Source organism: Anopheles stephensi, chromosome 3 (assembly GCF_013141755.1).
Source record: "Anopheles stephensi strain Indian chromosome 3, UCI_ANSTEP_V1.0, whole genome shotgun sequence".
NCBI classification, from domain to species: domain Eukaryota; kingdom Metazoa; phylum Arthropoda; class Insecta; order Diptera; family Culicidae; genus Anopheles; species Anopheles stephensi.
The window spans coordinates 34,517,978-34,543,987 of record NC_050203.1 but is presented as its reverse complement, the minus strand read 5'-3'; the positions used below and the strand labels follow the sequence as shown (position 1 = coordinate 34,543,987).

Sequence of the window (26,010 nt, the reverse complement as noted above, 5' to 3'; positions counted from 1 at the left end):
AAACCGCCCAACGGGTTTACTGCGTACATAGCTGCCCACAAAATTGGCAGCTAAAATATTAATCTCAAACCCCGTTTGCCTAGCGAAAGGGTCAATTGATGTGGTGGGGAGGGCTTCTGCTCAATGCTCACCGTCTCTGAAGCAGTTTATAATTAATTCATCTAACCAAAGCGAGTGTCATGAGAACTACTCGAACGCTACTCAATTTCAATAGGACTGGATTTTTTTTTTCGGTTGCAAATAGTGGTCTGAAAGCAAAAACAAAACAACGATCTCCCAATTCTCGTGGCTACTTCGACCGGCTGACCTACAAATGTCATACCGACGCGTCACCAAACCTGCTGGAGTGGTGCTGTCCGGGTATTGTTTCCATGCTTTTGCCGGTAGAGTTTTGGACCAGTGGGTTGGTTTTGTGCGGTGTAGAAATTTTTGCAGAAATCCCCAAAAATAATGTCAAACTTGTGCTGGAAGGTTGGAATTGCAGTGGGTCGTCGAAGAAGTTAGGAAGGTAGGAAGGTAAGTATAATAATCAACCAAATCTCTGTGAAACAAGAATTTTACAAATATTATACTTAAACCAATTTTTGTTCATAATAAACATGGAAATTTATCAAACACTGTTGACGAATTTGAATGAACTTAGGGAAATTTACCTAATGAAAAGTGGAATATTACAAGCCTGTTACAGCTCTTTGCTATCATAGAATGGAATGCTTCATACAGCTAAAGGACATTTGCAAGGCAACTATGGAACTTTGCAGTCAGCCCTTGATTTTCTGCCGATTGTTTAAGCTAACCATATCAACCTGTTAAAATGCAGAATGTTATTGAACTGTATCGAACGGACGAACAAATGGCTAAAGTTGCCTTGTCCTCAATCATAGAGGCTTTTGTAATTACAAACCTATGAAGTAGAGCTGGAAGGCCCAGGAAGCTGAATTTTTGTACCGAATCGTGGTATATCTCGACGAAAGAAGAAGAATAAGAAGAACGGTCATTAAACAAAAAATTTGTAGAAAATGTTGCATTGGAATAGAGTTGAGAGAGAGCAGAGTTGCGTTGAAATATTCTCATAACAGCATATGAAACTCCATTACTTGATTGCAAGGTTCCACAACGGGCTAGGGATATTGCTCTAATAATTTAGAACATTCCCCTAAGTGATTCAATTATTCCATTATATCGATGTTCAATAATTCTTACACTGTAGAACTACAATAAGACGTAGATTGCTCAGCTGGCGCGTTATGTCCTAATGGCTTTTTTATTTTAAACTTGTAAACATTTGTGTAATCTGATCCAAATCTCTTACTAGTCCAATTTAGCTTCAAGTTTGACCCATACAGTCGTGCTGAATGTTTTTTTTATCGCTAAATAACAGATTCTAAAACTATCTTTACCACTCTTAGAAATTAAGGTCCTCCTAATTCCTAAATCAAAACAAGGAAGCATGTGTGTCGCTTGCTTCACTTGAAAGTCAAACTCCCGTAACTCAATATGGACACTCCACAGCTTCCCCCTTCATCTCCCACACATCTGCCCATTCTCATCCATTCTGGGTGGTGAGTGCTGGCTGGCGAATGGGAGGAAACAGCAATGCTGTTCGTTTGTTGTCGTACTTGTTGCCTGAGATGCTTTTTCTCTAGGTCACGGACGTCACGGATCATACGGTGCCTGCTCGAAGCGGTTGGCCGCCACGCACATTCCAAGCGAAGTGGATTGGGGGTAAGCCAAAGCCAAAAGAAGAAAAACAGAAAGAGAGCAGACACACACACACACCGAGCCGACACCACTTTCCCGAGCTGGTTCGACGAGAGAGGCCATCCGCCAGCCCCGTGCAATGGCGTGCGTTCGGCGAGAGCAGCAGGAGAAATGTTGCGTACGCAGGCAAGCTCTCGCGATCGCGAACCACCCAACGCGAAGGATCAGTCCGGTCCGGGGAGTGAGCACTCAATCCGGTGCGAGACTTCCAACCGTTCGGTCGTGTTTTGGCGGGCCTCGCGTGTGTTCGAACGCACTTGTGTTTGTGTACTGTACGTGTACTGGTGTTTGGATAGTGGCTGTGTATCACAACAAGAAAAGGTTTACTATTGGGCGTTTTTCTGGTTAACGTTTTTGAAGTTGTTTTTTGGAGTAACAATCGTCAGTGAAGTAAACTATTGCTTTGGCGTTGGGGTGAAGTGTTTCAAGTGCGCCCTCTTCAAACGACTCATCAAATCTTCACACCCGAACGGTTATGGCGGCGTAATTGGGTGGTGCATTCGGATGTGCAGCAAACTGGCACAGGTGTTGCATTCCCGGTTCTTCCCCCCCAGCTGCAATTACATCTAGTGTATGTGTGTGTGTATGTGTGTGTAGGTTCTGTGATGTGTGTATGTTTTCCGTGTGCGAGTGTGTGGAAGCACGAAACGAAGTTCGATGTACGATCAGTCGATCCGCTTTACCACGTCCAAGTTCCGGCCTAGAACCAAGTACAGCCAAGTGTGTCTTCTAGCGCAGTGTTTCCGAATCGAACGCAATTCCTTTCCCTTATGGCACAACAGATTTAACAAGACAATAAGAAAAAATACTGATGATACTCACACTCGGCACCCCTTTCTTTCGCCCCATTCCTGCTTCCCGATCGGTCACCAAAGTGTAGCAATGGAATGAGGTTAATCAAAGCAAAACTGTGCCAAATTGCGAGTTTGAACCGTTTTTTTTTTCACATTCTCTTTGCCGTTTGTTTCCTATTTAAACACTCTTCGCACCCCGTTTGTGCTCCATGGAGTGAAGTAAAATTTATTACTAAGACACAGGTTGGCTTTGGCGAAACCTTATCCGGGGTCAGATGAAATGGACCGGATGGAGTATGATGGATGGATGGATGGATAGATGGATGGATGAGAAGGTTGGAAACAAAATTTGTGTCAATTTGCAATGTCAGTATTTTGGTTGTTTGTAAGATTATCAGGGGAAGATACTCCGAACTCGCTTGCTGGATTCGATCGTTCCAGGAACGTTTGCTGCATTTTATTTAATTTAATAATGCAACAAATGGAATTATTAGTGTGGTTTGTCTTGCATCGCTCTGGATTAGTATCCGTTCGCAGAATTTGATTTTATGCAGGCATGAAGCTAAAGGAAAACTCAAAATATGATTGAATTGTAGTAAATCCTTTTTTGGATTGAAAAGAACCCAAAAACAGTCATGAGAGTCATAACCTTTTCTATTTTTTCGTATAATCAGTTATCAGCTTATTAGCTACTGATATTTATAGCTGTGTAAGCGAAACAATGTTTCAAGAGGAGTATAATTAAATAAAATGTTATAAATAAGTCTTAATGTACTCAGCTTCGTACGCTTCCGGCAGACACAAATCCAAATCAATCCAGTCAAAGCACTGATTGATATAATTTGATAGAAAATCGATCACTAAACGATACGATTACTAACAAGTGAAAACAAATCACTAAAAGGTCAACAATTTGATCAGTTTCCCTTGTTAATGGCTCATAAAAATCATTATTTAATCAAATTGCATTATAATTCGCCACTTTGATGGTTCCTTCCCATTCCGACCATCCACGCCATGCATTCGCCTCTCAAAGCGTCTCTCAAACAAAACCAAACCCCTTCCTTCCCTTTGCTCGTTTGTAACTCAAATTTAAATGCCACAAATTGTTGTACTAATAATATTGTGCTTCTAACAGCGACCCATCACAACCCGTGTGCGGTGAACAAGCAGCGGGAGAAAGCACCCGCCGACTAGTCAAAACCCCGTTCATTATCTTCCCGCAGCTAACAAATCGTAAATATCATCATTTAATATGATTGCTTGTAAAAACCTTCGAAGCAAAAAGAAGCGGTAGCACCCCCCAAAAAACACACCAGCAAGGAAGCCTTCCCGCGGTAGTCAAACAGGCCACCGCGCGCGCACGTTCGGGTTCGTGTCTTAATTTCCCGTTCAAATCTTGCGTTCGGAGAGCGCTCTCACTACGGGTGCGCGCGGCGTAGGTTTTTTTCTTTAAACCTTTCCAACTCCGTTTGTGCTGTCAGCGTGGACGGATTCACCTTGCACTCGGTGCGGTAGGTACGGCGCGCTACCGAACCGATGGTGGTTAGCATTTTTCAAGTTCATTGCACTTGCGCGTTTATTGCCCATTGGGGTTGGAAGGTTCGGTTGTTGTTGTTGATGGTGGTGTAGTGCTTTCCGCTTGTGTTTGTTTGCCTGTGGTTGCGCATGTTGCACAGAGTAAAACAACAATCTTCCTTTGCAGTAGCCACCATACTCTAGGCCACCGTCGTTTCGGGAGAGTAATGAAAGCGGGAGGTGCTTTCTTCTTCCTTCGCTCCTTTGGCCCCTTGTACATGTATCTACGGTTTGCTATCACGCATGAGCATAGGGCTTGTACTTAATTCTCACGACAAATTGCAGCATGTGAAATTACGCCGTGTTTTGCCACTCCGTTTGCTGCACAGTAGAGGCAATGAAAAGCCTCATTGGTGAGCTAATATTCTGCATCGGGGATGAGTGAGAAATTTTTAATCTCATTACACATGCAAGAAAAACTTAATATGCTTTAAAAGCAGTAATAATTTAAAATAAATCAATGTTTCTATTCGAATACCATCTTTCTCCCTCGGTACATCATGCTCTTTGGAAGATGTTGAATGTTAAGTAGCACAGCAAATTATGCAGTGGAAACTGATCGGCATTAGTTCAGTGTGAAGACTTAATAAAAATTCTTCCACATTTTTCTCTTTGCTTGTTCTACAATTCAAAACAAGTTTGAGAATGTGACCAATCTAAGCGTTTTGATGAGTTGTCTTATGTTGCCCATAAGTTTGGCAATGCAGAACTCATAAAACATAATCTATTTGGATTATGGATTGGACAGGATAGGCTTGGGTTAGGGCGGTCCAGTCTTCACACGGCAAGACCGAGTTTCATATCTCACCCAGACCAGCTCTTCGTACGCAGGGCTGACTTCCCATCTACGGGTAAAATCTAGTCCCAGAAAGCCAGAAATGGCAGGCCGAGACCTTTCGAGGTTGTAGTGCCAAGGAAGAAGAAAAAGACTGGGTTTGAACATTATTGGAACGTTTCCTTTATCAATCATCGACAACGTTCGTTTCCCCCACATGTTTTTTTTATAATTCATTGCGCATTTCATCACTCCATATTTTATTTTTTAGATTAGATGTTTTCATTCTTTTTGGTCCTAATTTGAGACAGTACATTGTTTTTCTTTGTTGATATTTGGATAAGAAATGATGCATAAGGATTATTTTATCCATATTAAATTCCTTAGGAATGGCATTTATGTAAATGAGACGAAAATGTTGGAAGTTAAAATTTAAGCTCCTTCATGTTCTCAGTGACTTACAGGATAAAAAAAGTACTCAAAAAGACGTACTTAAACTTTTTGTCTTGTCAATCAAACCGAACTGTTTTTCTCAAAATATAGGAGACCCAACAGTAAAGCGCAACAGGTTTAAGAAGGGCTGAACAGTTCCGGCCAAACAACATGTTCCGTAGTTTTGATTCTTTTAAAGTGAAGTAATATCCCTAAACTAATTTTTGTTGTTGTAAAGTTGTGTTCAAGATTAAAATCTTCAACGAGGATATCACCACATTATTTAGAAAATTTCCATTGCTTCAATCTTTGCTATTGTTATAAAACACTACAAATTTTTATAACACCGGGGAGCAAAATAAAAATATTCATTATTTTATTAAAATTGTTAAAACTTTGCTATAGTTTCACACATTTCATCCCTGAATCGATTGAAGATAGCCAGCACTGGCAAGGTTTTGAAATACGAAATCGGTACTTTTCCAATTTTCCAAAAGCACAATTGCATTCGAATGTAAAAGTGGATGCTTTTCTTACTTTCTAATTAAAGTAAATTTTAGTTTAGAACCATTAATAAACAAAACAGTGGTTTCAATCAATTGGGCGAACATTCGCTCTGTTAGAAAGTATTTAAAAATATTAAGAATTAAATTGGTTTTTAATAAATCAAATTTTTCCTCAAATATGTACTGCTTGCTGATTCATCGAAAGATTTATGACTGAAAGCAGCAGCTTAAAAAAGCAAAAATGTTTAATAATGCTTTCTTATAATTATTCAATGAGGGGGGAAAAACAATATAAATGTATTCTTCATCCTCTTAAAAGCAAAACGCAGGATGCAGTTGAACAATCTCAAATGAAGATATTGCAATTGATCAAGCAAAATAATATTTGATTAACATGCTAACAACATATCCACTTGTAATGTTTGTAGACGACAACTCTACAACACCTTCTGTCTGGGTTCGAATCACCCATAAACCATTCCTTCCATACGAAGTATTTACTATACAACGCTAAGGCTTATAGTAAAGCAAGACAAATAAAACCTCTGCATTTGCTAAAAATCGTATCTTTCACTCTTCGCTCAAAGCCCCACTTTAAGCTTAAGTCACCATAAATTCGGTTCAACCCCAACGTCCCAATGCACCCTGACCTGCAACGACACAGATACCGGGGGGATTTTAACACCGGGCAAAACGAGACCAAACCAACCAGCGCGTAACCGACCCGCTCTAGAGGATGCCCGGAAGACCCGGTCATATGCTTTTGCTCAGCTTATTCCTGTCCTCACCTCCGTTGCTTCTGGCTTCTACACTTCTGCTTTTCAAAACACAACTCAACCGAACGGGACACGTAACGTGCTCACGTAAAGGAAGCGTAAAGCCGCGCACTTGCGCATATCAAGCATGCGCACCGGAGCACCTACTCCAACGTGGTAGGCGATCCCATCAGAATGAAGCCAACGCCAAAATTACCCAATCCGAATCCGCACCGGCACGCGGGCTGCAGCAGGAAGTTTAAAAGCTCACAATGCCGTACCACGCCACCGCCATCGTAAATATGCGCAACCATCGTACACCGGGTGCAACACAAGCATCCGTTGGCGCCATAATTTTCGATTCCATTCGGTCGCTTCGCATTTCGGTAGCTTCGAAACTTCCTCAAACGCCACGTGTGCCACGAACCACGAAGCAAGTGGCAGTGCGGAAGCATGGCGCACACAGTTTTGTGTAACGTGCTTCGGGCAGTGCTCGAGACTCGTGATAAGCATTCGCCAGTGCTGAAACTGTCGTCCTGAGTGGTCCCGTACTCGGGACTCGTAGATTGTGGCAAGTAATTTTCACTTCACGTTCGGTCAGAAAAGCAAACCGCACGCACACACGCGCATGGTGGTACGCTTTCCAATCGGTCCAGGTTGTTTTTTACGATTCTATTTGCACCATTCCCGGTTTTCGGTTTTAGTCGATTTCCTGTAAAATAAATCATCTAGCTGGAACCGCAAATCCCACTCAACCACACACCTCAGCCGCTCCGTTTCTCGGGAGTTGTGCGTCAATTAGAAAGCCCAGACAAATGTCAACATACCACCGGGGGAACGGGTGCAGCAAGGAAGGGTGCAAGGAACAGGGTGTGGTTTAGTGTGTGTGTGTGTGTGTGTGTGTGTGGGGTAGGTTAGTTTCGCTCTGGAAGAAGGCAAATTCATGCCTGGTGAGACACCACGCCAACCCAAGAAGCAACAAACAACCTGCTCCATCTTTTTGCCCTCCTGGTATCAGTTGCGACTGGCGACGACGGTAATCGGATGCGTGTGACAAATCATTGCCCGACTCGAATCGAAAGTGTGTGACTGCTTCCGTCCATTTTTGCTACCTTCGTCGGTTTGTCGATCAGCTTGCTAATTAGAGGAATCGCATTTCTGCGCCAATTCAACTTACGGAACTGGGTCTTGCGGTATGAAAGTTGGTGAGATCCCGATCGAAAGTAAGCGGCACAGGGGCATCGTATGTTAATGGTGAAACTTAAGAGGTTCAAGGTTTGTTCTCTCATAACTCTACCACAATTCTGCACCTATTTCGTGTGGAGACTCCTCAATATGATGCTTAAGAAAGTATCTTAAGTAAGGTATAAAAAAGCAGCAATGGTTCAATATGAGGTCGCAGCGATCCAAACCCATATCTTGATTTTGGGGTGTATCGAAAGCTGGCAAAACCAGTCTCACCCTCAAAGTGAACTCACTTGGCTTAACGTTATCATCAAGCAGGAAATCCTCTGATAACACCTATGTTGTTTACAAAACGGCATGTGCCTAAAGTAGCAAAATATATTAAGACTTTTGGGGTACTGAGATTTCATTGCTACCACTGTACCTACTGGACTACACCAAAACACTTGCGGTTTGAAGGTTTTGTTAACTATGCTCATTTTGGGCATTGGCCAAAAACTCATTAAGACGAAAACTAATTTTATCGTGCATTTTAGTGACGGTTGATCTTTGGCACAGGATCGATCAGTTCTGAGATGAGATAAAACCTATGAACTATAATGGTTTACACCGATCGCTGAAGATGATCAGCCGATGATAACTCAGATAGAGAATAGAGGATATAGAGAATTCTTACAAGTACAGTGCGTAACAGAACAGATAAGACCACTAGGTTTTTGAGATTAACTAGAAAAATTGGAGTTGGGGCTAACATTCATGTTCTACAAAGATGTGTGATAAACGTAGATATACGTTTTTTATATAATATTTGTTCTAGTTAGATTTAAGAATACTAATGGTCTCTTTTTCTGTTGCGCACTGTAAATGCATCTTTTTGACAGTAATTAAAAAAAGCAGCTTTGCTATGAAGAAATTTGCGATAAATATGTAAATTTATTGAATAAAATGTATTGGGCGCATTAAGCATTAAAAGGAAAAACAAATTTGTACTAAATGAACGATTTTCTTCTCGCAGCCACCAACGTAACAAGAGAAAAGAACAGGAGAACATTTATTCCTACCGCGAACCACAAACGAGCATGAAACCAGTGACCACCATCTCGCGTGCTAATCGTTTGCGCCAAAAGTAATTAGTGAAAAACAATCGCCCAACAATACGGGTCGTTATCAGTGGTCAGTGTTCCCCTGCCCAGCCATGCAATCACGCGTTAAGCTCACGCTGGTGGTGGCCGTCGTCGTCCTCGGGACTAGCCTGCTGCTGCTGCACTCCTGTGCCCACGCATCAACCGACTCCGGGCTGCCCGATTTCGAGCTAGACGATGGTAAGGATGAGGCGGACGATGAGTACTACTACGTGAGCGATGGTACCGATCAGCAGATGCAACCGTCGCACAAAATCATCAGCTACGCCAAACCGCCACCACCGACCGGCGATGGTTTGGCGGCCGGTCCGGTACAGGCCGATCCGGCCGAACCCTTCCTGATGGAGGACGACGATACCAGCTTCGAGCTGATGGACGACGTGGACTTTGTCGAGCCCGGTTCGATGGACTTCCAGCGCAAGGCGGAGCGCATGAAGCGGATCATGCTGAAGGCGTTCGCCAACCGGGAGTTTCAGCGCAAGTTTGGCGAGGTGTTGCCGCTGCTGAAGGTGATGTCGAAAACGCAAAAGTCCACCCTGGCCGCACTGATCACGGCGCAGGTGAATTCGCGGGAAGGACACACCCTATCGCTGGAGCAGGTTAGTAGTTGATGTTTTTTTTTCTTTTAAATGCTGCAATTCTGTGGGGTTTTTAACAATTGATACATGGACAGCACCGATGGGGGTTCCGTGAAAGTTGCAGTCAATCACTCCCTAAAAGATCTACTGGTTTTCCCATGCATAAAAGAATGTCTTTCTCAAATGTATGCAACATGTATTCCTGTACAACATTTTTATAAAACTAATTTGCAATTTTCGCGATGCCTCAGTTTCTGCTTACTGTCCTCCACCATTCTGTCTCATCAAAGAACTATTTCAATTTCATTCAGAATTAGCTAAAGGGGAAACCACTGGAAAGCAAACGCTCTTTCTGCAAAGCATGAACGAACTGAGCCTTGCATGGCGATTTAACACATTTTTAATGACCATCGATAGTATGCAAGATAGATTTGGACAACTTTCACTTTAAAGTAACTAATTTCATATAGGGCACAAGCTGCTAAATACACCCAGTACAGGGTATGTGCACCGTCCATTGCACAACGCTATCGAAGCTCCACGGTTTTGCGAATGACTTCATTGCAACATTTCACAATGCTTCGCGCGTCACAGGCTTAGGCTAGAGGAATACACAGGATAAAGTGCAGGCTTAAGCTGCATGATAGCTGCAGCTACCGGTCCTAGTGCACCGAAAAATCAATGCCGCGTTCAGTAAGTGCAAGAACTTCAAGCAGCCCACACTACCCTTGGTGGGCGCAACGCATCATGGTGAACAAATACTCCCTGCTCGGTCTGCTCGTGCTCGGTGCGTTGTGCGGAAGCGATGGCCAAACGCCAACCGTACTGCGGGACACGGTCTGGGGCGAGTTTCCGTCGGTCGTACTGGTGAAAACTCCACGCGAACATCAGTACTGTCTCGGGACGGTCGTGAACGCGAACCACGTCCTAACGTCCGCGTTCTGTGTGCTTAGCTACGATCGGATGCGCGTGTTTCCGGCCCGGCTGGTGCGTGTGTTTGGTGGTGACATTAGTGTGAGTCCGGTGTCTCCCACGCGCCAGACCCGCACCGGGCAGCACATTTTTGTCCACGAAAACTATCGTCCACACACGTTCGAAAACAATATTGCCATCATTCGTGTAAGTAGTCGTGATGCTGGCTTCCTCAATCAGTGGCCATCCATCCATCAGCAAGTGGGTTTACTCTTTTCTACTCTATGACGGTCATTTGGTGTAGCTTACCGAACCCTTCCATCTGCCGAGCAATGCGATCGAGGAGGCACCCATCAGAATGCGCATCGTGCCAGAAGCGCATCCGTGCTACGTGGTGACTTGGTACCGACCGCCCGGTACCGATGTCAACCCCGGCCTGGAGATCCCGCGACAGCAAACGTTCAACGTGAACGTACGCAACCGGGATAGCTGTGCTGCCGAACGGCGTACGGAGCTTACGTTGCAGGAGAACGCCATCTGCACGTACACGACGACCGTGATGAATGTCGTGCAGGGCGATCCGATGTTCTGCAACGGGGAGCTTACCTCTATCCAGTCGTACACGTTTATGCCGCCCGGGCAGCAGCCACAGACGCAACCGAACCTGGTGTCCACCCAGGTACGGTTCTACATTCACTGGATAAACGCTCAGCTCAACCGAACGCAGCCGATGCCGGAAGGGTGGAACCCGGTAGAGTTTTGATGCAGATTAGCATCACTTTAGTGGTAGGCAAGCAGTAATAAAAAGGATGTTCTAATCTGCTGCAGCAAAGCGTACAAAAACTGGGTCATACATCAGCCTGCCTATAGTAGTTGTGTGCGGTTCTATCCGCTTGTGAAACTGTGTCGAAGTTTTAGTGCTGATTACTAGTATTTTGGAACCCCTCTTTTCGTATACGGTGGCGGTCTGCTGTTTGATAAACGGGTCCAACAACTTAACTTATCATCCGAAATCGAAGTGACCGCAGTCGCACATTTCAAGGAACATGCTACCGTGCGACGCACGGGAAGTTGTTTTTCCCCCTATGAAGTGTTATCAGTTGCTTTGGAACTAATGACGGATAAAATATTGATTCCATCAACCGTGGTCGATACGGCGATTTCGGAGGTCCACTGGTCGTCACATTTCGCCATGCGGAAGCTAGGTACCAGTCAGTTAGTGTCTACACCATGGCGAAGGTAGTGCTTTCCGTTTTTCTGCTGGTTGGCATCATTGTAGGGTGCTACGGACAGACGGACACCGTTCTGCGTAACGTAGTGCAGGGTGAATATCCGTCGGTCGTTTTTGTGAGCACTCCCCGTCATCAGGAATGCATTGGTGTAGTGATCAATGCAAACCACGTTCTGGCATCAGGCCTCTGTGTTATGACCGCTGGACAAACTCGCGTATATCCGGCCCGCTTGGTACAGGTAATTGCAGGAGATCTGTCTGCTACGCATCCGGCAAATACTCGCCAAACTCGCACTGCTGAGCACATCTTCGTCCACGAGCACTATCGTGTGCATTCAGGTGACTACAACGTCGCCATTATACGCGTGAGTAACACCAAACCCACCACCACCACTCAAGTGTCACGCTTAGCTAGATCTCGCACGATCGAATTTATCGCTTGTTAAAATTATTCTACAGCTTGCTGAACCCTTCCACCTACCGAGCAATGCGATCGAGGAGGCTCATATTCGAATGCGCATCGTACCACAGGGTCATCAATGTGATGTGCTGAGAGTGCCAACTGCAGGCTCCAGAATCCTGCAAGCATACAATGTGATCATCCGTAATCGTAACTTTTGTGACAGTTGTTGCTTGGAAATATTTAGAGAGGAGGCAAACATATGCAGCGAGAGCATAACGGATCCAGCCCTTACACTCCTGCAGGGTGATGCGATGTTTTGCGACGGAGAGTTGACGGCAATAGGAGCTTTGACAGTGTTGGATGGTGACAATAGCAGAAGATTTCACTTTCTTCAACTTCGATTCGTAACTCACTGGATACATGAGCAGCTCAATCGTACCCAACCGATGGCAGTAGGATGGAATCCACATGAGTTTTAAACAGTGCGTCTTCAATGAAGCGTTTGACACATATCTATAACTGTTGAATAAAGCATTCGTAGAACACACAGAATCATTTTTTATTAACTCTTAGCTGGTTAATGGAGCAATGGAGATGGAGACTGTATGATTCACACATCACCCGAAGCTGCTACATCAACTTATATTTTCTCACGAAAGTGGAAAGATACTGTAGACACGGAGCATACTTACGAAAATTCAGTATCCGGTTCTTCTTCTGGCGCTACAAGTTCGAGAGGTCTCCCCACTCTCCCCCCAGCCAGTTATTGGCTTCCTGGCTTCCTATCAGTGCTGCATGTAGGTGAACTATCCGGACGGTATTTGATATCCGGTCATGTGAAGACCCACGACTCTTTACCAACCAAGGATATGACTAACGATCTATCGTTAATTAGTATCGGGCTCGTTTCGTTGGAATGCGTCTACTTTGATGCGACAACCTCGAGAGGCTTTGAACTTGATCCATAAGGCTAACGAGTACAATATTCGCACCTAGAAAGCTACCATAAGTTTTATGTGTCATTCGCTGGTGATAATAGCTGTACTGTGTAACGAAGAATGCAAACATACTAAGAGAGCACGGTTTTCACTTTAAAGAACTTCTACAAACACTTCGAGTGCGTAATGGCACAGGCCTGAGTCACACGATCAGGCGAAACGCTTTATTTGGTAGTTTGATCTTAGGTGCGCCGCAATGCGCCACACAGGTTCTTACAATGGTTGCGGTGGAGTCCAGCCAGGCGGTGGGTTATCCGTACGCGTGAACTGCGTTTCGATCCACTGGGTGTACTGTCGCACGTCCATGTACACGGCCGGCTGGTTAGCGACACCGCATCCCAACCCGAACGCCAACACTCCGGTCAAACGGCCATTGCAGTACAGTCCACCGCCCATATTACCGCGGCAGACAGCATTCGGGGACGCGCCAACTACTCCCGCACAGATCATCGTCTGCTGTACACGGTTGTTGTGTACGTTGGCCGCGTTGCAGGAAGCCGTCGTCAGAATCGGTTGCGGCACGACGAACTGGTTCGCACGTACCGGAGCCGTCTCCTGGTTCTGGGCAGCGCCCCATCCAGCAAACTGACACGGCGTATTGTCCGCCAGGATGCGTGTGTTGAACAGGGCCGGCTCGATCGTGTTGTGGAACTCGGGATACGGCACATCGACGCGCAGCACCGCCAGATTGTTGCCGTCCGTCAGCCGGTTGTAGTTCGGATGGACGTAACTGCGGATAACGTTGCGGACCTCGCGCCTCGGCGATACCGGTGTGACGTTAATGTCACCGGCAATCACACGCAACCAGAACGGATTGATGAGCACCCACGAGGTCGGATTCATGACACAGCTGGCCGCGGTGAGTACGTGCTGCCGGTTTACCACCGTACCCATACAGTTCTGGGTGATGTACGGTGTCTCGATGATTACCGCGGACGGGAACTGGCCGAGCTGCGCCTGAGTGCCTCCGGTAACGCGTGGTCCCGCATTTTCGGACGGCAGCGATTGGGTACCGCTCAACAGCGCCAGTACGGCGAAAACTACTACCAACTTCTGCATGTTTGGTCCGTTGCCTGCTAATGCTGGACGTCAACTGAGTGCAAGTGGCGCTCACCAACGTTTAAGCACCGGTAGCTGTATCGACCACCGGTTGTGTTGCAGAGTGACGGATTTATCTTATCAACTACCGAACTGGGCTCTGCGGTTTTGTGAAGCGTCGGCATGATAATGGACTTAACCCTAACCTCACCCAAGATCTCGCCCTTCCCGCTCAAAACCCTGGCACGGGGGGGGGGAGCATCCAGATCTTCTGATAGGACGCATGCAAGGCCAGTGTACAGCAAACGTTTCTAGTTTCCCCCGGTCCAGTGTATTGCAAGTGGCCGTCCGCAGCACATCGCACCATGAGAAGTATCGTGTTCACCGTGTTGGCTCTCGGTAGGTTTCCGGCATCTGTCAAACTCTTGCTCCAGTTGTAGCTGAACAGCATTTTCCATTTTTGTAAGCCTTCGTCTGTGCCACTGCCAGTGCGCAGCGGTATGCGGTCGCCGAGGAGGAGGAAGGCTACGACCCATTTCTGCCCTTCATTGCCGGTGGTACCAACGCGATCAACGGACAGTTTCCATCGATCGTAGCCGTCGGTTTACCGGCACCACCCAACAACGCATTCTGCGGTGGCGTCATCCTCAACGAGAACCATGTCCTAACGGCGGCACGCTGCGTGCTAACGCCCCAGCACACGCTCCTCTTCCCGAACCAGCTGAACATCATTTCCGGCATGCTGCAGCTAAACTTTGCCGCACCGCGCATCGGCATCCAGGCCGTCTACGTCCATCCGCAGTACAATCCGTTCACGTTCGAGCACAACATTGCGGTGCTGCGGACCAGCTCGAACTTCTTCGTCCCGATAGTGCCGGTGCCGAACCTGGACTTTGCCGTCTTCTACGAGGAGATCGCGTTCGATGGGCAGGCGTGTCAGGCGGCGGGATGGAACAATGCGACCGCAACACCGGTGCAGCAGTTCATTAACGCACCGATCCTGAACCGCGACACTTGTAACGGGTTGGCGGTCCATCTTGGAAACATCCGCGAGTCGATGATTTGTGCCGGCGCGACAAACGCTGGACCCGGTGTTTGCGCCAGCAACCTGGGTACGGGGCTGTTCTGCGAGGGCCGTCTCGCTGGCATCCTGTCGACCGGGTTGGGCTGCGGCCAGGCAAACAATCCGGGTGTGTACACGCAGATCCGGTTCTATCTGCCCTGGATTCGGGAGCAGTTCTCGCGGCAAGACATCCCGATCGGCGGTACTTCGCCCATCCCGGTAATGTAAGGAGAGGTTGGCAACAACATTGCTTACAATAAAGAAGAAGATCAAACCAAAGGAAGAGTTTCTAGTCTTTCAAGTTTGTGGGAATGGTTGTGCCGGAATTGTTTGATGAGTGAAATTATGGCCAAACTAAGATGAAGTGATAGCGGTGACGCTTCCACCAGAATGACCAGTATATTGGATTGACCGACGACGCCGTTCGACCGTGAGCGATGTCTTCTGCAGTAGACCAAGTTCTAAGTAAAAGATTTAACATCTCATCTGGCCAAATTGCGTTAATATAAAATTAATGGAAGTAGTATAAGTAGAGCGACAGTGGCGCAAGTCTTCACACGGCAGGACTTCGGTTCAAGTTTCATCTGGGCCGTTCCCCCATAGTGAGGACTGATTATCCAACTATGCGATATCAATAAGTCTAGTAAGCCAGAAAGGGCAGACATGACCTAAGAGGTCGTTAGGCCAAGAAAGAAGAAGAAATAGAATGAATATTCAGTCATCGCTATTCTAGTAATCCATTCGTACAGTGCAGAACTTCAGCTTGATCACCTTTATTGTTCTCCAACTTCGTCAACCCATTACAGCACCGCCGGAGTCCACCCAGCCGGCAAACCCACCGTCTGGTTAAACTGCCGATCGATCCAATCGTTGTAGAACCGCACCTGCGTAAATATCGGCGGATTGTTGGCAATGCCACAGTTGATACCGAACGACAGCGTACCGACGAGGACCCGCTCGCAGTACAGCCCGGTGCCAGCATTACCGTTGCACGGTGCCGCATTGTTCGAGGCGCCCGTGTTGCCAGCGCACAGTTGGCTTTCCTGCACCCGCCCGGCATGCATCGTGGCCTGATTGCACGTGTCCCGATCGTTCACCGTCATCGGCAGGAAGCGCTGCAGCACGTTGACCGGTGCGTTGACCGCAGTCGCCGACGCACCCCAACCGGCAAACTGACAGTTGGCACCGTTCGGCACAATGCGGCGCGTCCGGTTGGCCACATTGATCGTGTTGGAGGGCAGCTCGTACGGACGGTCCAACCGCAGCACGGCCACATCATTCTCCAGCGTCCGGATGTTGAACTGCGGATGGACGAAGATTTGCGTCACCTTGCGCGTCTGCCGACGGGCACCGACCGGTGCAAGCGCAATGTCGCCCGCCCGAACCGTGATCCAGTACGGGTCGATCAGTCGCTGGTTCGCGTTGAACACGCACTGGGCCGCGGTCAGTACGTGCTGCCGATCAACGACCGCACCGCCGCAGTGCAGATTGAACGTGGTGTTAATCGATACGGCCGACGGGAACTGACCCCAGGGTGCATTGGTACCGCCGAGCAGGCGCGGTGCCCGATCTACCACCTCCGACTGGGCGCTATCTGCCCGAATGTGCGGAATGGCTGACGGTCGACAAAGAAAACCCAATCATTAGAAGCGCTCACTGGAAACGATACCGCCGTGCAACACTTACCGATCGCCAAACAAACGAGAAAAATTGTCCACTGCATTGCTGCCGAACGCTAGATCGATACTAAGCACGCGCACTGTAATCAATGCCAATGGCAGGAAAAAGTGAGCCATCTTATCGTTCCATCCCACCGGCACGATAATTTGAGCAGCAGCAGCAGTAGCAGAAGGAAGCGGATTACATGTCTATCGCCAAATCTCCTTCCGTCTAGGGCGCGATAGCAAGTGGCGGTGATTTTGATAAGACAAACGCGAGGTTACGAAATTCATTGCCGGAGGATGGGGAATGCACTGATTTTAGGGAATTACAACACCTCCCCAACGAGAAACAGATTAGATTGCTACTGGCTCATGTGCCCCAACCGGAGCTGTGCTGAATGAGCTGTGTTTTTGAACAGGAAATTTCCTGTCAACCTTAATCAGCCAGACATGGATCACTTTGCGGTGAATCAGCTGCTAATTGACCGGTTATTAATTTATAGAACTGATTGCCAATGGATCAATGCTTGATGGATTAGCAGATGCTTCCAATTCTGCGCATTGAAACGATCCTTTCTACTATGCTGCTGTGTCTCGTTTCTTCCCACGAATGAAGCAGATATTTTATCCATTTAATGTTCTTTGCGTGCTTCAGAGGTTCAAGTATTGTTTTTTTTTTTATAAAAATACCCTATTCGCTCACATCATAGCAGCTTGTAAAAGAGTTACCTTATCATTCGATTCCGCCGGTAATCCATGCCGACGTTACATTGACAGGCGCGAGTGCACATTTAAAAAAAAAGAAGCAGATTATTTATTTTTCACAAATCTCCTCCCATCCTGTGCACTGACGACCGCCAACGATAATAATAAAATTTTGGTTACGAAATGGCTTTCCTGCTGTTTATAGTCCTATGCGCTGATTTGAAGAAATTGCAACACCTCTCCATTGGCAGTCGATTAGATAGCTACTTCAACTGTGTGTGGCTTGTTTATTGATGGGGTCTTGATAAGGATAAGAACCGTTTTGCTGAATGTTTGCAAATACAGCTTCCTGTTTTACGTAACGTTAATCATTTCTAGAATACAAAGTCTTTGTTATGACCGACATTTTACGGAACAACAACAAGTCCGCTTAACTCTTGATGTTTGGTCAAGTTTTTAGTACAGAGTAGATCGGGCTTGTATCTCGGCCTTGATAATGTATTAATATTGTGAAGACATTTTGAACTGTACGTTTGAAATTTCTCACAAATGAGTCAGCCAAAAGATAACAATTCTCGAAGCATTTGCTTTTTCAACATAAAACACACTTCATAGCAGATAAAAATAGTGTCCGCGCATCAATCTATAACCATCTAAAAGTGCGAAAGATCGTGGCTTACCATTTCTGGCTTCTTTGGCTTTACTTATCCTTCAGTCCAGCGTATCGCCACTCAATAAGAATAGAATTCGGTATCGGGCGCTCAGCGTTAGCAACTAGCGCCTCTTCCAAATATGCTTCCGGAGCACCTCAGCAGAGTGGATGACTCTAACAGATACTTCAAAACGTAGAGCTCAACTTTATCTTCGATCTACGAGATATTGTGAGGAAGTGGAAAATGTGTTATTGCGAAGCGCGATCTTCAAGGAACTTCGAGTTACCCACGAAAATTGGGTAAAAACCATAAAAAAGAAAATAAATTCTTACAAAAAAGTTGTACAAACTTTACAGCAAGAATAGGATCTCTTGATCCTCTAGCATCCATACATTGTCAGAGACTTCATCAAAATATTTTCTTCGTACATACCATCATCAAACAAAGGCATACTGGAAAAAAGAAAGTCATCTCTACCTTCTCATAATCTAGTTATAAAACTAAATTCTTATTTACAGTAGAGTCTGTCAGCACTCACGACCATCGCCATCAAACCTGCTACTATTTTAAGCATTCGATCATTATTGAGCACACGATACACACGTTCTTCTCATCATCCCCATCATCGAAAGAATGGCCAAAATTAGACATTCATCGCCCACTCGCGAATATTCTTTTAAACACTAATTTGCAATTCCACCGCCAAAACCCCAAGGCTCCACACAAAACCGAACCGACCCAAAGCGGACTATCGAAAGAGGAACACAATCGCGAATCATTAATTCTATGCCTCTTGTTGAACTTCCTCATGGGCGGACTCCATGCCCTACCGCACACGATGAATAATGATTGCTCCCAGCAGCAAGAAAAAAAATCCGCTTAGACCAAATTGATGAAGCCGATAATGGGATAAACGAATCTGTGGAGTGGAAGATGCGAGTTGCAGCAGTTTGCGAATTAATGGAGGGATGCTCCACCGAACATCATCTGCCAAACGGTAAACGGCACGGGGTTTGATTGAATGTGTGGAATTCCGTCTGCCACACGTAAAGCAACTGGATTTTTGATCCGATTGGCCTTCTGCACACGGGTCGGTACATTCCGTTCATCGGAAACAACTGCAACCCCCTTGGCGATGGTAGCCTACATTCTTACGCCATTAGAACACGGATCTTACGGGAGTGTGAACGCGAATTGGGTCGAAACGATTACTGCATTTTCTGGCGTTATCACTGATCTGTTTCATTCTCTTATTTTGCAGGTCAAATCAATGTTCGGCAACCGACCGGAGCTGATTCTACCGCTCGTCTACGACATTGCAAACATGATCCGTACCGTGGCCAAGAAGGAGAGTTTACTGCACGACCAGCAGCATCGGGAGCGACTGGAAGAAGCCGATAAAGCACTGGTCGAGGATGAGGGCGTACTGTCCAATCATCTGCTACGGCGCAGCTTCAGCATACGCTCGGAACCACACGGGTTTCGCATGAACGATGTCCCACCGGTTCCGGCCGACCTGAACGATGGACGACTGATGGTGGACGAACAGGAGCCCGCCAACGTACGCCCTATTTCATCGAACACCAGCAACGAAGAGGCTGGCCGGTCAGCCCGCAACGAACCGCAACCGTTCTTCGAAAAGCTCGTACAATCATTGCCCCGCTTCAACGTGCAGCAGACGACACACGGAAAACCAGACGACCGAATGACGTACCACGAGCGAAAGCTTAACATGACGGCATTCAACGCTACCGGGACGCAGCGCGATCAGCTAGCGATGGCTTCCGACGGTCCAATCCCCGTCACCCTTCCCAAAGTCTCACCCAAACAGTCCGGATCGGCCTCGGCCGTAAACACGATCGGTCCACTATCATCGCCGACCACCACTCGCGCCCCGGAAGTCATCAGCACCGTCACCGAGCGCAAGCTAACCCTGGAGGAGATCGAAGATCTTGCCTTTGCCGGACTCAACGGAACGGAAGTCGATGCGTACGGTGCGTCCGGTACGACCACGCACGGTAACGGCACGTCCAGCAGTGGTGGACCGGTGGCGGAGAAACTCATCGGTGGCCGTCAGCGACCGCAGGGACTGCACACGCTACAGCCGAACGAAAAGTGTGAATACTTCTCGGGCGGCGTTTGTATCCGGGTCGCCAACTATCCCACGTAAGTGATCAGAGCAGAGCGCTTCTACTCACTGGCTTCAGGCACTAAATGCGGTGCGGTGTTGCCGCCTCCACATTCCTCCCCCCCCCCCCCTTTTCCCCTTCTAGGCGAGTGGCGAGAAACTCGATCACACGATCGTCGACATCGACGATCCGGGATTGCGAGGGTGAAGAAGTTGTAAAACAATCTAATAATAGGAGAAAGTCTTAATAGGCGAAGCAGACGCTGTTCGAGCTTCAACACTCTGCCCCCGGTAGCTCGTTCGTTCCACGATCAGGGGTGGCAGGTGTTGAATGGCGAACACCACCCGGAGGTGTTCTGAGATGGAACGTGACTAGCATATTCGCATATTAACGGTTTGATCGACCGGAAACGTGAAGCTGTACGTGAACGATTACCGCGACCATGCGTAACCGAAATGCGCTGATTGATCAGATGCCGCTCGATCCATCGGCAGAAAAGGATGCAATCGGAGTGTTTGCACCATGTTTGGGAGTTTTTTTTTCTGCTACAGCTCCTAGTCGATTACATTGCGCAAAACAATAGAGGCTGTACCGCTCCGGCTTTGACTCAATATTAGCAGGCGATGGACAGTGCTAGTACCTAATCTCTAGCCTATTGTACATCTTGCACGGTCTTCGTATTTTCGGACTGATGACAGGTCATTTCAAACTTCCCATACACGAATGTGAAGCTGTTAGTGTTTCGTTTTCAACTTTCTCCATCTTCCCAACGCAACTTCCTTCTCCCCAACTTCACCCCAAGTACGCCAAGATCCGGCGCAACTAAAAATCCGTCTCAGCTTCCGTTCCGGGCCAGACGGAAAACACGTAAATGAGCTCGCTCAATCAATCTCAACCGCATCTCGCGCAGCTCGCTTTATAGCTGTGAATCAAGCAGATCGATTAGGGCTGATAGATGAGTAACATCGGAGCATCAGCCCTGATTGGACTGCATTTTATTGCATAAGACGTGCGTCGTGATGCACGTCCACCGGGAATGGAGCGTCCCTCATTATAGTTTTCCGTTCGAAATACACAGCAACGTCATTCCCGGTTGTGCGTGTGTTTTCCACCGACGTATTTCACCCGATAGTACTTGCAACGAATGTTGATGAATCGTGTGGACGGTTTATCGCGTATGGGTGGACGGTTTTATCGCGTATCACCTTTGGTTATCACAATCCGGGTGGCTTAATAACTTGGATAAAAAACACAACCAACCCCAACTCATCCTCATGTAACGTTTGCTACTCGTAATACCGCAGGGTAACGGAAATCGGCTGTGAGCTAACGTCCTTTTGCTTACACTCCCCCCAAACGTGACAGCACTAAACGGAACGAGCTCCACCCTATCGGGCACAAAACCCGTCCACTTCCGTCCACTTTCACAGCGACCGAACAAAGGCGCAACCCAACATCGGGGCCGATCACGCACGCGCATAATAATGCGCGTGCTGTATCAATCGCAATCAGCCATGGCGGCAATCACGTGAACGATGCGGAATCGTGAGCGTATGAGTATCGGGGCAGGCAGAAAAACGGTTGTAAATTGTTAAAACCATTAGAAAATGGCCACCCGGCGGTGCGATCGCATTTGAACAACATAATTCCAATGGCCGCCATCCCCCCACAACCGGGGGTGTTGATTTGCTGCATTATTGTTTAACAACTCGTCTGGCAGTCGTCGGACGCAGGCTGCATACTAAAGCAAATAAATGTAAACTGAACCACTCGGAATTGACCACCGTACGCTTGGATGCGATGTGCGGATAGCGCAGAATAGATTTGCGCCCCCAAAAACCCGTTGCAAAAGCCGTCGAACGTTGCACGCCGAAGATGCTTTCCATTTGTTTTACTGCATTTTTTTTTGTTCCAGGTGCGGGGCAATGCAATTTTTCATTTCTTTTACCGGGGCAAGATGTTTTAATCGCGCGTAATAAAACAAACTCTCACTTCCTGCTGTTGCTTCAACACTGCGCCAACGTTTCCAACGTTACCAGTCGAAACGGAACATTTAAATTGTCGACTGTGAATTACGTTTGACAGCTGTCACTAATTAAGTAGCCATCGATATTGCTAGCTGTCAACTAGGGTGGTTTTGTTTCGAAGCAAATCTCAAAACGCTCTCCGGTGCGATGTAAACAAATATCTATTTTTTGGGAGAAAATGGAAATTGAGAAGAGTGAAAAATTTGGACAATTTGCTTTCCAACCACTTTCACCGGAGGATGGTCATATGTTGAGCGTATTGTTTTGGGTTTGTTTTGTTTTTCCGTACCAGTTTCGTGCTACACATATAAGAGCCAAACACACCACACCACACAACTAATGGGTCATCTTCTCTCTGCCTCTGCCTCTCTCTCTCCGCCTGTTCTTTACAGCTCCGAGATCATGTACAGTATTACGCGTCACCGGCATGCCATCGGTGCCCTGCTGGCCGAGTACATTGACAAAGCGAGCGCCCAGGACCGTACCGTGTACGAGCCGGAGGAAATTGCGCAGGGCATCAACACCAAGCTCAGGTAAGCAAAAGGTGCCAACTTTCGACATCCCCTAGCCCCCGAGGGCCCCCCGAGGCCCAGGGATGGCTTTCTCGACCGGGCTGGTAGATAGAAAGCGATGCAAAACCTCTGGGAAGATTTCAATTTCATTTCTATTATTTACATGCCAAATGACATACGCTTTCCCGCGCTACAGAAAGCGAGAAGATGACCCATCGAAATCCGGTGGCAGTATGTGCCCCAGCATCATCCGGTACGCCCGTCCCCAGAAGGCACGGTCGGCGACCGGCGAGTGGAAGTACATCGTCAACACGGGCGAACACACGCAGACGCTACGATTGGAAAAGTGCAGGTAAGCACCAGCACCATCCGGACTACATTTCACTCTCACTTTCTCACCTCTCATTTTCTTTGACCACTTTGCAGTACACCGCAAGACTCGTGCACCTATCTGACGGACAATTTCCGGTCGCGGTGCGTGCAGATCTACAATTACCATCGCTTGCTGAGCTGGGATGCGGCCCGGGGGCTGCACGTCGACATCTTCAAAGTGCCGACCTGTTGCTCCTGCCACATCGATGGGTATCGGGAAACGTTCCCTCCGCTAACGAGCTACAACGACTTCAAGTCCAAGATCCAGGAAGATCCGACCGAGTCAGCGTCGACACTGATCCGCAACACGCACCATTACTCGACGCTCCAGTTCGACCAGGTCGATGAGGACGAGTCGGACGATAACATTGCGTACCAGTTCTCGAACGGGTTCCAGCGGGTGAAACCGCCCAAGTACGAAAGTCCTCTGCATCTACCGGCCGTCCCACCACCTCCCCCACCACCACCAGGACAGGGCAAGACCCGGTTCGATCGTCCCCCGAAACATCCGGCCATCTCGAAACCGAAGCATCCGCACTTTATCGCACCTCCAACGCTCGACACCTACCTAAGCCCGCCTCCCAACGATCTCGCCTACGGTATCCCGTTTAAGCGTGGACCTCACTACACGACGGAGAACGCTTTGAAGCGGGCGGGAAACGTCGGAGCGCCCAACAGGAGACCGCTGCGAAAGGCGTCAAACGTGCAGCATGGCGATCAAAGCATTGCCGAAACGGATTCCCGGCTCAATCAGGTTGCTGTGTTGCCACCGTCGAAGCTGGACCAGCTGCCCCAAACGCAGGCCCAAAACATCATCGAGAAGCATCGCCGTCGGCAACACACTACTCCCCAACCACCGCTTACCACGCTGCAGCAGCAACAGCAGCAACAACAGACGCCCGTCATCTTCCGTATATCGCAACCGGCAACAACAGCGGTTGGCATCAACCCAACGGTTCCACTGTCCACCATGCCACAGCCACAACCGCCCAGCACGGTAAGCACCAGCACGACCACCGTCACGTCGACCAACGGACATCAGCGTATCAACTACAACTACCATCCGATCATTGACTTCTTCGAGGAGGAAGAAGTGCCGGACGTCACGCAGGAACAGATTGACCGGATCGGGCTAAACAGTCACACGTCGCTCAACAGCTGGAAGCCGGTGATTACCGGCAGGCCACGGTTTCACTGACCGTCTGATCCCCCCCTCCTTGTCACACCCACACACACACTCGCGCTTCAAATGAACAAGAGACAATACTCACTCGATTTCACGCAATCAACCCTTTAGAGATGTAGCTAATTTATAACTAAAACCCCTACCGGCTAAGTGTTAAGTGTTAAGCAGCAGGCAGCTATTCATTAAGCGAATCCACCAAGTAGCAGCAGTTTGCGACTGTTCGCCCAACGTTTCGCCCTTTCGATGAAATTGTGAAGATGGATGTACGAAAAATAAAAAAATAAAACGATTACTTACCAAGCGATTCGCAGTTGGAAGCGAACCAGAAACTAGTAGTTGCTCGTCACACGAACAATTCCTGCTCGATGAGGTAGTACTTCAGGCTTGTTTGTATCCCCGGAACGGAAGCGATGCGTTACTTTGACCGAATGGACAGAAATAAAAGGTATCGCTGTGATTATGTACGATGAACGAATTTCCTTCATGTTTAAATACACTTTTGAAAGAAATTCTTTTCAATTCTTTGCTAACCGATTTCATGGCGCTAAACCCGAATGTACTATTACCAAATTTTTGGAGTAAAAGATGAAGGCCAGCCTTTTATAGAGCAAAATTCCATGCGTACTGCGATTCATTTTTGCAGCTCAATTTTCTATGGTTGCTGCGATGCACAGTGGCAGCAAATGATAAATAAGGAATGACCCACGCGCCAATTTTTAATTGAAACATTAAACTAGGTACGGAGCGAAGATAACAAGTTACAGAACGATCGTAATACCTCGTACAGGTAATTACAAGCCTTTTTTGTATACAAAATGTAAGATTAAAGGTCCGGTGGCCGAGACGACAGTGACCGGGGTTTAAATCCCATCCAGACCGCCTCCCCGCACGCAGGACTGACTGCTTTGCTAAATCAAGTCACAGAAAGCCGGAAATGACTGGCCGAAACCTTTCCAGGTTATAGTGCCAGTGCCAAGCTAAAGATTTTGAAAAACTAATTAATGATTTAATTTTGAAACGAATGATTTTCTTTTATTTTGAGGAATTAGAAGAGACGGAAAAGTATTTACTTATTTACAACAAATATTTCAGCAAGCCAACTCTATTTTACAAGATTTTTAGTTCACTACAGCACACGGCACTTCCAACGTTCAATTTGAATTTTGTATTTTGAGCTACAGCCTACTTCGAGTGCGATGTTTCCAACCAAGCTGAGCGCTCGATGTTTCAGGGGTGCTGAACCGAGTGTGCGATGTTTTTTTTCCACATTTCGGTTTTTCCGTTGATTTGAAATGGTGGAATTTAAATTTTTGATTTGTGCACGTGAAGAATTTTATGCTTACACAAAAAATAAAAAAAATAGCACAGCAAATTATGTAAATTAAACTTTGTGACTGTTTGTTTAGCAACGGTTTGGAATTCTTCTGTTGTTTATTTTTTATTTTAACGAATTAATGATTCTTGGTACATTGATGGAGGTGATCGATTTGTAGTTTCGTAGTAACTAAACTTACGGCTCAAAGCATATTGATCCCTCCAGGTGCATGTAAACTTTTCCATTCTTTATTGCGAACAAAGGAAACCTTCACCTTGTACCCGGCAATAGCGGAAAAG

The 26,010-nt window shown here is 47.1% G+C and overlaps 6 protein-coding genes across 6 annotated transcripts; 4 read left to right on the top strand and 2 right to left on the bottom strand.

The window, feature by feature from the left end:
- The first annotated feature begins 1,962 nt into the window (after positions 1–1,962).
- LOC118509641 (neurotrophin 1) lies at positions 1,963–24,871 on the top strand. The gene is made up of 6 exons (XM_036050548.1): positions 1,963–2,082; positions 8,802–9,527; positions 19,432–20,336; positions 22,719–22,859; positions 23,035–23,190; positions 23,265–24,871. The coding sequence occupies exons 2-6, from the start codon at positions 8,982–8,984 to the stop codon at positions 24,406–24,408; spliced, it is 2,892 nt and encodes a 963-aa protein (XP_035906441.1). The 5' UTR covers positions 1,963–2,082; positions 8,802–8,981; the 3' UTR covers positions 24,409–24,871.
- On the top strand, positions 10,014–11,245 carry LOC118509739 (chymotrypsin-C-like). Its single transcript, XM_036050869.1, has 2 exons — positions 10,014–10,625; positions 10,723–11,245. The coding sequence occupies exons 1-2, from the start codon at positions 10,188–10,190 to the stop codon at positions 11,179–11,181; spliced, it is 897 nt and encodes a 298-aa protein (XP_035906762.1). The 5' UTR covers positions 10,014–10,187; the 3' UTR covers positions 11,182–11,245.
- On the top strand, positions 11,614–12,604 carry LOC118509749. Its single transcript, XM_036050880.1, has 2 exons — positions 11,614–12,014; positions 12,109–12,604. Exons 1-2 carry the CDS (start codon positions 11,649–11,651, stop codon positions 12,529–12,531), a joined length of 789 nt encoding a protein of 262 aa, XP_035906773.1. The 5' UTR covers positions 11,614–11,648; the 3' UTR covers positions 12,532–12,604.
- On the bottom strand, positions 13,165–14,167 carry LOC118509746 (trypsin alpha-3-like). The gene has a single exon (XM_036050876.1). It carries the CDS (start codon positions 14,107–14,109, stop codon positions 13,264–13,266), a length of 846 nt encoding a protein of 281 aa, XP_035906769.1. The 5' UTR covers positions 14,110–14,167; the 3' UTR covers positions 13,165–13,263.
- Positions 14,366–15,434, top strand: LOC118509743 (trypsin-like). The gene is made up of 2 exons (XM_036050874.1): positions 14,366–14,487; positions 14,556–15,434. The coding sequence occupies exons 1-2, from the start codon at positions 14,454–14,456 to the stop codon at positions 15,377–15,379; spliced, it is 858 nt and encodes a 285-aa protein (XP_035906767.1). The 5' UTR covers positions 14,366–14,453; the 3' UTR covers positions 15,380–15,434.
- LOC118509745 (trypsin I-P38-like) lies at positions 15,896–16,984 on the bottom strand. Its single transcript, XM_036050875.1, has 2 exons — positions 16,838–16,984; positions 15,896–16,766 (listed from the first exon to the last, which is right to left on the bottom strand). Exons 1-2 carry the CDS (start codon positions 16,872–16,874, stop codon positions 15,952–15,954), a joined length of 852 nt encoding a protein of 283 aa, XP_035906768.1. The 5' UTR covers positions 16,875–16,984; the 3' UTR covers positions 15,896–15,951.
- Positions 24,872–26,010: the final 1,139 nt, after the last annotated feature.

Excerpts from the sequence above, each read along its gene's own strand:
- LOC118509739 (XM_036050869.1), top strand. The coding sequence starts at position 10,188 with ATGCCGCGTTCAGTAAGTGCAAGAACTTCAAGCAGCCCACACTACCCT. Across the intron at positions 10,626-10,722 it reads ACAATATTGCCATCATTCGT|CTTACCGAACCCTTCCATCT; the intron begins GTAAGTAGTCGT and ends CATTTGGTGTAG.
- LOC118509641 (XM_036050548.1), top strand. The coding sequence starts at position 8,982 with ATGCAATCACGCGTTAAGCTCACGCTGGTGGTGGCCGTCGTCGTCCTC. Across the intron at positions 9,528-19,431 it reads ACACCCTATCGCTGGAGCAG|GTCAAATCAATGTTCGGCAA; the intron begins GTTAGTAGTTGA and ends CTTATTTTGCAG. Across the intron at positions 20,337-22,718 it reads CGGGTCGCCAACTATCCCAC|CTCCGAGATCATGTACAGTA; the intron begins GTAAGTGATCAG and ends TGTTCTTTACAG.
- LOC118509749 (XM_036050880.1), top strand. The coding sequence starts at position 11,649 with ATGGCGAAGGTAGTGCTTTCCGTTTTTCTGCTGGTTGGCATCATTGTA. Across the intron at positions 12,015-12,108 it reads ACAACGTCGCCATTATACGC|CTTGCTGAACCCTTCCACCT; the intron begins GTGAGTAACACC and ends ATTATTCTACAG.
- LOC118509743 (XM_036050874.1), top strand. The coding sequence starts at position 14,454 with ATGAGAAGTATCGTGTTCACCGTGTTGGCTCTCG. Across the intron at positions 14,488-14,555 it reads GTTCACCGTGTTGGCTCTCG|CCTTCGTCTGTGCCACTGCC; the intron begins GTAGGTTTCCGG and ends CATTTTTGTAAG.
- LOC118509746 (XM_036050876.1), bottom strand. The coding sequence starts at position 14,109 with ATGCAGAAGTTGGTAGTAGTTTTCGCCGTACTGGCGCTGTTGAGCGGT.
- LOC118509745 (XM_036050875.1), bottom strand. The coding sequence starts at position 16,874 with ATGCAGTGGACAATTTTTCTCGTTTGTTTGGCGATCG. Across the intron at positions 16,767-16,837 it reads TCTCGTTTGTTTGGCGATCG|CCATTCCGCACATTCGGGCA; the intron begins GTAAGTGTTGCA and ends GTCGACCGTCAG.